At 42.0% G+C, this 12,609-nt stretch overlaps 1 protein-coding gene across 15 annotated transcripts in view; it reads right to left on the reverse strand.

Annotated features, from left to right (window-relative positions):
- The window catches only part of UTRN (utrophin), a 486,786-nt gene that overhangs the window by 360,837 nt on the left and 113,340 nt on the right, over nt 1-12,609 (reverse strand). For all 15 annotated transcript variants that reach the window (XM_046669467.1, XM_046669473.1, XM_046669465.1 and 12 more), the window contains 2 exons: nt 1,416-1,508; nt 110-187 (listed from right to left, as the gene is read on the reverse strand). In XM_046669467.1, the coding sequence (XP_046525423.1) occupies nt 110-187; nt 1,416-1,508 (171 nt within the window). The remainder of the gene's footprint in view (nt 1-109; nt 188-1,415; nt 1,509-12,609) is intronic.

The following is a 12,609-nucleotide window of genomic DNA, read 5'->3' on the forward strand; positions in this document are numbered from 1 at the left end:
AAATGTTTCCAAAAGTCATTTGACGCCGATGCACAGAGCAGGTGGCTGATTTCACAATACAAATAACCTTGATGGCACCGAAGAATCCTGAGTCACGGTGCAAACTTACGTTGCTCTGGTGTAAAACCTGCAGCACCCTGTTGACATTATTTAAAGCATGTACCCTGGTGGAACCACGCTCCTTCGGCTGGAAAACAAAACACAGAACAAATGAGACAGAGACTCGCTCCACATCCCTGACATTACTGACACTGAGAGGTACATGGAACAGCAGCTCAGCATGCACAGCCTCTCTGGGCCAGGAGCTCTGGCTGGCTGCTCAGGCCACCGTGGAGGCTAGCGTTGACAGAATCCAAATTCCCCCACTCACAACATCTTAAGATGTTCCTCAGCTTGTCTGCACAGTGGAATCCCCAGGGGAGCTTCAGAAAGTACCAGCGCCTCTGTCCGACCCCATCCCAACGAGCGTGACTCAGTGAGTATGGACTGCAGTCTGGATTTGGAGGTTTTAAAAGATTTTCCTGGTGATTTTAATGTGATGACAAGTTTCGGGGGGAAAGCTTCCTTTATCTAAATCGGCCTGGACGCAGAAAGATTTAGCACCATGCCACCTCCATCCTTCACTGGCGTGGACAGAGCAGGGAGGACTCAGAGGCGTATCCCAGGTTCCAGGTACATTACACAGGCCCACTGGGAAGGCAGGAATTGCCACCCAGAGGAAGGTGATCTGGGTGGCTTCTTTCTGCCTCACTGGCCAGGGAATCTTATCTGAGAGGGGGACCAGCCTCTCCAGCAGGGCCTGCCCACCATCTGGAAGGCAAAAGAGTGTAACGCCCCACACTTGGGCAAGACAGGAATTCACTTTCATGAGTCCATCTCTCTATACTTTTTACAGTAATTCTACCTCTAGTGTAAAAGTTTGTACCCATAAAATGCATCCTACTATTAGCAGAGTTATTTCTGTGTACATACAGAGTACCCCACACATAAAGTAATTGAGGGGGATTTGATGAAGAAACAAACAAAAAGATAAGACTGAAAACCTGAATAAAAACAAATGCCATAGATTTTGACAAGTTTCTTGAAATATTTGTTAAATAACATCTCTATATTGTTATTGTCTCTATACTCTCTACTATTCAAAACATTATGCCCTCTTTACATATCCATTCTTCTTTGTAATTCTTCACTGGGCTGTCTGAGAGCAATAAATATTTAAGGTAATTTTATCTTTGATAAAAACAGAGCCCTCATTTTTAGCCAAAATATTACTCTATCAAAGAATTCGTGAAAACACTTTTTTTTTAAGTTCCTATTTCAGCCTTCATAGTGTAAGTACCCCCAGTGGGTCTTCAAGTCTCAGTAAGGACCAGAGACAGTCCATTAGCCTGGTTCTCAAAGATGACTTCTCTCACCAGGGATGTTCCTGTGAGGCCTTCTAGAAGATCCAGAAGCTTCCTTCCGTCTTTGAGGTCTGTGAACATATCACTGATGGGCGGTTTTCCACTCTATGAAACAGGAAAACAGCAGTTAATTCAGGAACAGAATTCCAAAGTTCTAGATGACCAGCAGACTCTTCAAGTTTGCCTTGTATGAAAAGAACAGGAAGTACAAATACAGAGAACTTCGAAATCTCCTAACAATTGTTTTAAGGTGAAAGATTTAAACTGCATTATTTCCTAGAAAGGGAGCAAATAATGTCAATATGCTTTGACTATGGCATATATTCCTGAAGAGGAATGATAAAAAGATGCATTAAAAACACAAACGAGTAGGGACCAGCCCAGTGGCGCAGCGGTTAAGTGCGCATGTTCCGCTTCCGCGGCTCAGGGTTCACTGGTTCAGATCCCGGGTGTGGACATGGCACCGCTTAGCAAAAAGCCATGCTGTGGTAGGCATCCCACATATAAAGTAGAGGAAGACGGGCACGGATGTTAGCTCAGGGCCAGTCTTCCTCAGCAAAAAGAGGAAGATTGGTGGCAGATGTTACCTCAGGGCTAATCTTCCTCAAAAAATATATATATATCCATGGGGCCAGCTCCGTGGCTGAGTGGTTAAGTTTGCACGCTCCGCTGTGGTGGCCCAGGGTTCAGATCCTGGGCGCGGACATGGCATCGCTCGTCAGGCCACGTTGAGGCAGCGTCCCACATCCCACAACTAGAAGGACCTGCAACTAAGATATACAACTGTGTACAGAGGGAGTTTGGGGAGATAAAGCAGAAAAAAAAAAAAAAGATTGGCAACAGTTGTTAGACCAGGTGCCAATCTTTAAAAAAAAATTTTTAAAAATAAAAAAAAAAAAATATATATATATATATCCATATATACACATAAATGAGTATACAACACCTGGGTACAGAACCCAACAAAAAGTGTGCGGCTTCTTACTCCATCTCTGCATTTCACATTCATGGTATGAGGATGTTTTTCTGCATTTCCATTATAGAAGCAGGTCATTTTGTCACCAGTTTCAGCTCTTAGGTGCTAGCTCTCTATTTCTAGCTATTAATTTCTGAATGATTAAGACACTTTTGGCTCTATATGTAAGTCCATAGCAGCCCAGTGTTTGGAATGACAAAGCTTATAGAATTCCTAAACTCTCATGCCTGACTGATAAACAGCATCCGCTTCCACAGATAAACACGCTCTAGTGTCTGATGCTAGAAAACCCCACCCCATTCACATGCAGACCCTTTCCTGTCTGTGTGTGATATGACGGGCTGTGTGCAACAGGACAATTACCACAGAGACAGTCAGGAAGCCTCAGTTTGAATCCCAGTTTGACCATTAACCAACTGGTGAACCTAAATCGGCTACTTAACTGCTTTCTAAATCACAGGTTATAGTAAAGATCAAATAATTAACACTACGTGAAAATGTCCAGAAAACCATAAAGCACAATGTAATAAATGTTGTTGTATAATTACGTCGTATCAAATTATTCCTTGCTAATAGGAAATCTCCATAGAGATTAACAGTCCTAATTCCTGTCGATAATTAAGATATTTTATAACCAATAATTATTTTATCTTCTTCATTTTTCACTTAAAAAAATACATAAAATCACGTGACGCAAAATTTTACTCTGAGCTTGAAATGGAAGAGAGGGAAGGGAGCCATTCTGAAGTTTCCTAAAACATCGGATTATCCCTTTTTTCCTCTTCTCCTGATTTCCTACATTTTTAAGTAAGTGCAATGCATAGTGGACTAAAGATTTCTAACACGTGGCTTTTCCCATAGTCCATATACTCGACATGCGGGCAATATGATAAAGTTTTCACCATAGAATCAGTAAAGAATAAACCAGGACTAATTTGCCTCTGAAACAAAGCTGCTTTTCTACTCTTAGCTGTCATTTTCATGAGCAGCAATGGTGTCAGGGACACAGAGATCATCTCCATCGATCACAGTGACAAACGCTTGCATGATGCAGGAGACACGTTCCAGACATGGGACTTCAGGAGGCAGAGCAAGGGGAAGCTTCTCGCACATGACACACTGCTCATCTGCTCCCACGACGAGCAAAGAGCAGAGGCGACGCTCGTCCTTCGTTTCCCCTTCCCTTCCTCCTCCGTGAACCAGCCACAGAACACTTCAGCGAGATACCCATCAAATAACCAGATCCCCTTTCAGGGAGAGCTGGACAACCCCTGTCTTAGAGCGAAGGGACGAGAACAGAGGTGAAGTTCATGGGAGAAACAAACAGGGCTCTATCTAGGCACAAAAAGGATCTTAAGAATTCCTGCTGACAAAGCAGCTAAATAACGTCTGGAGAGCATTTAACCCTTCTCAAATCCACTATCCATTTTCCAAAAATAAACAAAACATAAATGGTATAATATAAAATAAAGTAACTGTAAATATTAGTCCATATTACAAATAATTATGAAGTCCATTGATGAGCTCACTGCAGGCAAGAAGCCTCTTACCAGCCAGATAATTCTGGCCAGCTTACTTGGCCTTTCTGCATCTGTTTGCTCATCTATCAAAAACTAACATGACAGATGTTCAATAAAGAGTTGACATTACCATTCATGTCACAAGCACAACTTTAGTGATTCTACTGTTAGAAAAGTGCCATAACATCTCAACAACACGTGAAAGGAGGGCTAAAACAAATAAGCACTTCTTCATCCCAGGCAGGAGAGTGAGGGCAGGCTCTGAATCTGAGCACACATCAGTGTCAGTTCCTAGAGCAGATCCTCCAAGTCCCGAATTCCCGAATATGACAACCCACAGCAACACATCTCATTCAAAAATAATGAAGGGGTAGCCCAGTGGTGTAGTGGTTAAGTTTGGTGCTCCACTTAAGCAGCCTGGGGTTTGCAGGTTCAGATCCCAGGTGCAGACCTGTGTACCACTCATCAAGCCATGCTGTGGTGGCACCCCACAAATAAAATAGAGGAGGACTGGCAGAGATGTTAGCTCAGGGACAATCTTCCTCAAGCAAAAAGAGGAAGATTGGCAATAGATGTTAGCTCAGGGTCAATCTTCCTCACCAAAAAAAATTTTAAAATAAAACATAATGACCGCAATAATACAAGAGCACGCCTGTGCACCATGGGACAAGTAATTCAGCAGCTAATTCACTACATTCTTCTCTAAGCCCCACTGCTGCTCGATGGCAAAGTACAAGGCATTAATTGAGAGGTAACATTAACTTTTCTAGATGAGACACTCTTTCTCTTTCTTATCCAGTTCATTCGTTTCTTGAGGAAAAAATTTTGAGAAAGGCTCCCTGTGGAGCATTCTGCTGAAACAAAGATGACTGAGACAAAGTCCTGTCTCTCTAGACGTCAAACACTCGCATAAAGATAACCAACCAATGACCTTATCTTCTTTAAAAACAAAAACAAAAAAACCTACAGTAACAACAATAACAATTTAATTTCCCTATAGTTTCCAAAGTTTAGATAAATATTGACGGCAATCAGTAACAAATACTTTTTGTGCTGTGTCCCCTTCTCCCAGCACTCTTCCACCCCTGAGTGACAGCATCATGGGTGTACACTCCCATCTGGTACCTTCAGAAGGACCACGTACACCTGCAGGATGGCAGAGGAGGGGAAAATAGAGCCTAGGGCTCTCCGCACTGACACAGCAAGGGAAGGTACCTGGGCTCACGCAAATCCAAAACCGTGTTCAAAACTCACACAGAAAACACACCCACACTCCCCACACACATGGCCAATCACTACAAAATACTACAGATTCCTGACAAATACAACTTAGGAATGTTCTAGATAGGGATGGAAAGAACCAGCCTATAGCAAAGAGCAAGGTCTACCTACCACCCGAGAAAGTAACACCTATGGGGATGGTGAGTGACCACACAGAGGTCAGAAAGTCCCTTTTGTAAAAGTCCAGAGGGCACTAGTTTAGGTGTTGCCGGCCAGGGGGTCTCCATCAAAACTGCTCTACCCTGTTGCAAGGTGAAAGCAGCCACAGGAAACACATGAACGAACGAGCCAAGTGGAATGACGGCTGTGTTCCAATAAAACTTTATTTGTGGATGTTGAAATTTGAATTTCATATAATGTCCACGTGTCACAAAATATTATTCTTCTTTTGATTTTTTGCAACCAGCTAAAAATGTAAAAACCATTCTTAGCTTGCGGGTCATACAAAAGCAGTTAGCGGAAGCATGATGCGTTCTTAGATCTAATAATAGCGATCACTTAGACATGTTCTGAGAGAGGCGGCGAGATTTAGATGTACTATTTGTTTCTTCACAGTAGTATTTTAAGGTAAGGAAGCTGAGATACAGAAGTGACATGACAAGTGAGAGGCAGAACCAGGATTTGATACCACAAAATCTGGCTCCAAATCCACACTCTCAAGTTAGTGCTTACTAGAATCATGAGGGCACGGGACTGCCATATAGGGAAGAAGATATTTAATCAGCATGTGTCAGGGGGCGGGGGCATGGCAGAGCTATATTTAATGACTATCCAAAGACAGCAACAAAATATACAGCACATTTAAAATAATGAACTCCCGGAAGACTGTTTCTTTTCCAAGCCCGCAGCTTTAAAGATATCTGGGGCTTTTGTATCGCAGGCTCTAAACACGGGATCCGCCCTGGAAACAGTCTGGAAATGTCAGAAGTCACCATTTAATAAAAATAAAAACTGATTCATCCTGACAGTTAACCTCTTATTTAGATTTTTAATTCTTTGCAAAGACTTACTTGCAGAGACTCCTCTGACAGAGAGAATACAGTTTAATAATTGAATTGGACAAATACTTGGTGAATACCTCCTTTCTTCTCGGCCCTGCAGAAATGCCAAGTTCAGGCCACCCTCCCCATGCAGAAGAGAGGGTTTCCATAGTTTTCCAATAAACGCAAAATAGTACAAATGACAATCTTGAACTTCAAAGGCAGATAAGTCTTGGGTCACATTTAACCTTAAAAAAACTAAAAAGGCAACATGATATGACTCCAGAGGATTGATGCTACAGGTGACCAGCTTTGGCTGTCCCCTCCGGTTACCCTCTTTCCCCTGTACTTCTTTGCATTCTCTTAACACCAGTTTCAACACCATCATTTTGACAAGAGGTACCAGTATCAGTACCTGTATCTGGGACACTGAAGATCCTGCATTTAAGTGTCAGAGGACAGAAGCAAACTTTGATCACAATGCACGAGGAGAAGCCAGGGTGTGTGGGAGGGCTGGGCTGGACATACCAACACACACATGTGATGCTCCAAGTGAATGAAGGAAACGATGGACCCCATCCCACCTGGAGAATCAGCCAGCTCTAAAGGCTGAAAGGGACAGCTGGTGTTCAGTTCCAGCCAACGGTGGCCATATGGGAATTTTGGCCCATTGCTGGTAGGACTTCTGGTTTTGCAAAAGAAGCTGGAAATCTGAATTTATATGTGTAACCTCCGGATATTTGTAATTTCCTAAACCATTGTGCCAGATAAACAAATCTCATCTACAGGCATACCAAATCCTAGTGTGACTGATTAGCGATCTTTGCCTAGGGCATAACCACACACAGGTGAAATAGAAGATTAGTCAACAGTGAGTCTTCTGAGGGACTGATAAACTCTGGAAAGGACGCACACACACACAACTCCATCCATAGACCAGGGAAATGACTGAACGCAAAATACCAGCAGAATCATTATACTCGCTCAGACCAAAAAACAAAGGAGTCATACCAAATTCTTTCCCTTTCACTCACTCCCCACCTCTCATGTCTACCTCCAAAAACACGTTCCACCTCTCCCCACCAGCACCTGTCCCTCTCTAGTCCGCGCCTCCAGTACTAGGCTAACTGATCTCTTTTCTTTTGCGTAACAGCCAGAATAACCCTAAATTTAAGGTGCAGATCACACCATGTTATGTCCCTACTTTCACCTGACGGACTCCCATTACAGCCCAAACAATCCAAACTCCAAATAAAGATCCATGAGATCTGGTCGCCACCCTCTCTCTCATCTAACACTGTATTATTCTCCCCTTCTTCAACACTCCAAATCACAATGATTTGCATCACAGGCCAGGTTTTTCAGCAGCAATAGTAGTAGGAATAGGAAAAAAGTCCATAGAAGATGGAATAAACATGCGAAATTTAGGAAGCGCAGCTTGGAGTTCTCACAAGGGAGGAAGGCTCATTCTTTGTACCAACAACAAACAAACCAGAGGCAGAACTGGGACCTGGGTTTTCCACTGGAAGACTGATCGAAGCCTCCGCTGCATGGTGTGCTGTGCTGACACTCACCAGTCAAGGCTGACCAACGCCATGCTCGCCTTCAAGGCATCCACAGTCTAAACAGAAGTCAACAACACCGGCACCCACACAGCAGGGTGAGCACATTAGAGGGACTTAGGAACTGGCTTGGTTCTGCCAAATCTGCACCAAGGCACAGATGTAGTACAAAGACAGAATCTGTCCTATGATTTACCTAATCCCATTACAAATAATCAAGTTATAACTGTGTATAATAAGAAGAGTGGATAAGGTAAGTTCTCAAATGTTTTCACAACTAACATGTTTGATGATGGTATCTTACAAACAAATAAATTTGAGCCCTTTGACACTGTTTGACTACTCTGCTATTTATTTGTGCCCTACCTATTTTCAGAAGAATATTTGAGGCCGTCTACACGATTCCATTACTATCCAGGCTGTTTACAGTGTGTGTGTGTGTGTGTGTGTGTGTGTGTGTGTGTATCATATAAACGGATATATACGGCATATATGGATACACATATGTACACACATATATGGTATATACACCATAACGTATTTGCATTCTTCTCAAATTAGTCTGAGATGAATCTGATGCCCCCGATCGATTAAAAAATGATGCCCTTGCATCTGACAATACATTGTAAGTTTTACAGTCTCTCTTTTTTTTTGAGTGATTGTTTTTGGCAAGGGGTTAATTATGTTAAAAATTCAAAAGAAGTAATTCAACTTAATATTTCTTTTAATATTTTTAAAGCCAGAATCTTTAATTTATGAATCTCAAATCTCAGCACTGATACAGATATGGCACCCTTTTTGGCTCTTGTAATTCTTCATTTTCTTAAAAATCAATAAAGCATCAGTGACCACTATGTAAAATGTCATTTTGGTTAATTATAACGTTTACATGTAAACATAATTTTTTAAGTATTTTACAACAAAAATGTTATATTTTTTCTCTTGGTGGTGGAATTAAAAGTGCTTGAAAAAAATTTTCTTTGGATTTCTTCTATTATCTGATCTTTTATAACGTGTATTATTGTGAAAATGAACAATAGATTTCCTTTAAAGAATAGTATCTCTAGTCAAGACCAAGCAAATTGATAAAATTAGATTCATCACAATTATAAAGTATGTAGCTAAACCAAGGAAAGAAAGATTGTATGATCCTTAATAACGACTTTTATGATTCAACCCCATCGTGAAGAACAAAGCAGCCTGCTTTTGCCTGAGAAGACTGAAGGCAAAATGAGCGTAAGAAACACCAAGAGAGGTCTGTAAACTCCTTGACAAAGGACCACCAGCGAGATGTGCTACAGTCACAAAGAATTAGTGACCACAGGGCTCTCAGTCACCCTCTAAGAATTCATGGCGGTCAGCAAAGGTTCTTAAGAATTGAAAAAGATTCCCTTGAGAAGCTTGCTTGGAAGGAGAGAAGAAAAGAAGGAGAGAGAAACAAGAGAAACACGTGGCTCAGGTCATCACACTGGGGCCACATTAACCACAGCGCACTGATTTACGGGGCGTTCACGCTGTAATCAAATCAACGAGTGTGTGTGTCCCTTAAAACTCACAAATAATATGAAACACAAGCTAAATCAAATCGTATTTTTAGAGAATCAAAAGTCCTACATCAAGTGAGAGAATTTTTACCTTGATTTTGGCATGCAAAGGAAGTGAGATAAAACTGCTGATTAAACTGCGACGATAAGGAGGCACATGTGGGGCTCACACACCTGGCAGCCAGAGGCAGGGCCACTTGCACACTCTGTGCACAGATAAGCAGGCGCGATCTGCAGGCTGAATAAACCCCGACTCCACAGGCAAACCAGGCAAGGTCTACAGGCCAACTCAATGCACAACACAGCTCATTCCATATACGCACAACTGGGAAAGCAGTGGAAAGGTCTGAAAAACACAGGTCCTCAAAAGGCAGGCTTCCATGGGACCAGGGCGAGGCGTCACTTACAGCATTGATAATGATAATGTAAAGATAAATAAAGTGGCACTTTCCTTGTTTAATAAAGGAGAGGCAGCTGCCCCACGCCTTCCTTCCCATCAGGGTGTCTCCTTAGAACATAATAGGCCCAACTCTTGGTCGGGAATGAGATCACTGGGTCTCCAACATTCCAACATGAGATAACAAGACCTCAGAACTAACTCCGGGGTCTCAGAAGGTGAACAGGAGACAGCACAAGGAGCACCCATTTGTCTCACCAGGAGATAAGCACCCACTGTTCTTTCTTTCACTTTACTGTTTATTTGTGTGAAATTCTGTCCAGCCTGTCTAGCCTTTCAGCGACTGCCCGCATGCATCTAGTCTGAGCTGCACACTCAATAATAAACTATCGTTTCCATATTCCATATTGAATAGAGGTCTTTTTGTTCGCAGAATTTTTTATTTCCCCGACAGGGAAAACAACAAAAACAACGTCAACCCCCACCCCCGGTCTTGCTCCCTTCGCGGTTGGTGGTTGGTCACCTGCAGCAACTGGAGCTAAAGGCTGCCTAGGCCAGGTGCAGCTGCACACGGGGCCGTTGTCTCCTAGCTCTGTTGAGCAGAAAGAGCTTCTTTCCCCCAAAACCATCACCTCTTCAACAGTCTTCACAGCTCACTGGCCCGCACTGGCTTAGGCCCACCCATCCCTGCACCCGCCAGCACCCATCTCTGAGGGTGGAGATGGTGGGGCCTCACGAGCTGCAGGGAAAAGCACGAGGAAGGGGGCTCTGCTCACCTTTTTCCAGGTGAAGGGTGAAAAGTCACCTCCTCTCAGCAGATCAATCTCAAAATTGATCACCAATTACAAGGACTGAGCATATACTACCAAATTTGTTTAACAATTAAAAACACTAGTAGACTCAATCAATACGTACAAAACACAGCATGTTAAATAATATTTAATTTTTTATTAAGTAAAAAAAAGTACTCAATATGTACGAAACAGTAGTTATTAAGTACTCAATATGTGCCAACCACGGTATGTTAAATAATATTTAAATTTTTAATTAAACATAAATATTTAATTTTTTTTTTTTAACGTTTAACCACAACAACCAGATGAAAGTCATTTTGCAAGTGTAATGTTTGGAACCAAAACAAACAAACAAACAAAAAATCAAACTGAATGAAAACAAACGATAAAAACAAATAAACTTATATAAGACAGCCGAAACATTTCTGGAAGCTGTTTAGGAATACAGAATGCATATCTTATTGTTTGCTTTTCAGAAGACTTGGTGAATAGACATTAATTGAAACTCCTTAAGGAGCCACTTGAATGGTTATGGCCCCTAAGACTATTAGTTGAGCTGCCATATACATTTTCAAGAACATAAATCAATGGTAAACCCAATGTGTAACTCTCAAGCTCAAATCTCTACTACAGGTGCTATTTATCATCACACAAGGGAGCCTGCACAGTGTCCTTCACAATACCAAAAAGACAACTGAGCATCTCCAGGCTGCTTTTGTTGCCTTCTCCTCTGCAACCTCCCTACACATCTTTTCCCGCTTCTATTTTTGTGCCCATCAATTTCTAACATGAACAAAGGAGAAAACCCCAGGACACTGAGAGCAATGTACCCCTGTCTCCAAAAGGAAATATTTGAAAAGCTATTCACATGAAGTCTACGAAAAACGCTTCACAGACTGCCTCTTTGATATTCTATCAATTTAAATTTCAACTTTGGAATAGTAACTACAGGGAAACTTAGCTCATCTTTGTCTTTGAAAAGGGAAAAGCACGGGGCTAGCCTGGTGGCCAAGAGGTTAAGTTCACACGCTCCGCTTCAGCAGCCCAGGGTTCACTGGTTTGGATCTCAGGTGTGGACCTATGCACCACTGATCAAGCCACGCTGTGCCAGGCATCCCACATGTAAAGTAGAGGAAGATGGGCCCAGACGTTAGCTCTGGGCCCATCTTCCCCAGCAAAAAGAGGAGGATTGGTGGGGGATGTTAGCTCAGGGCGTATCTTCCTCAAAAACAAAGAAAAGGGAAAAGCAGAAATCTGCTTAAACTGAAGTTTAGCATTCTTAAGTCTGCATATTCTCTACCTAACCTTTATTTGTTAAGCCTCTTTTGAGAATCCCCTCACCAAACTGATAAAGAGCTTCTGCCATTTGTACATCTCAGCTCTGCCAGATGAGCAGCAGCTCTGAACATCAGCCATGCAGGCTGAAAGTCAGGAGAAACTTCCAACAGCCAAGCAATGAGGCCTTGCTGCCTCCCTCAGGAGACCAACCCAGGAACAAACCAGAGACTTAAATCAGAGGGAGGAGGACACTCCAGCTTTACCCAGCAGACAGGGGAATAAAGAGGGCGGACTGGGCCAAACCTTTTTTCCATTTCTGCTTTAAATTGTATGTATAGCACAGAACATGGATACCACAAATTGGGGGCATCTGATAGGGTTTTAATTTAGCATTTCTAACTAATTATAATCCCCTATAATGTTCCACAATAAGGCCTCAATATTTCTTAGCAATATGAGGCTAGTAATTATGATCAAGTACGTTTTATAGCTAAAGGAATAAAAACCAAGTGACCTGAAAAAATTGGCTAATAATTTGCCCGAGGTCATAAATAAATGAGCAGCACATTCACGTATAAGTGTTTAATTTCCTAACTCTTAGCTCCTTTAGATAATCATTTTCTTCTGAGCTCTTCATAACTTTGCAAAATCCAACAGTCATGTTTTTCTCCACTGTATGACTTCTCAGGACACCCAAATTCAAAGCATCGTGTACTCTCTGGCATATTAACAAGGACTTTCAGCAAAAAGAATGTATATTTATAGTGAATGCTGTCTCAGCTATCGTATTTCCCCATAGTTCAAAATCAGAAGATGATTTTAGATTCATATTATTCAATATTCTCAAGCTCTTTACCAAATCCCTTACCAAGGA

This window comes from Equus quagga, chromosome 8 (genome assembly GCF_021613505.1).
Source record: "Equus quagga isolate Etosha38 chromosome 8, UCLA_HA_Equagga_1.0, whole genome shotgun sequence".
Classification (NCBI taxonomy): domain Eukaryota; kingdom Metazoa; phylum Chordata; class Mammalia; order Perissodactyla; family Equidae; genus Equus; species Equus quagga.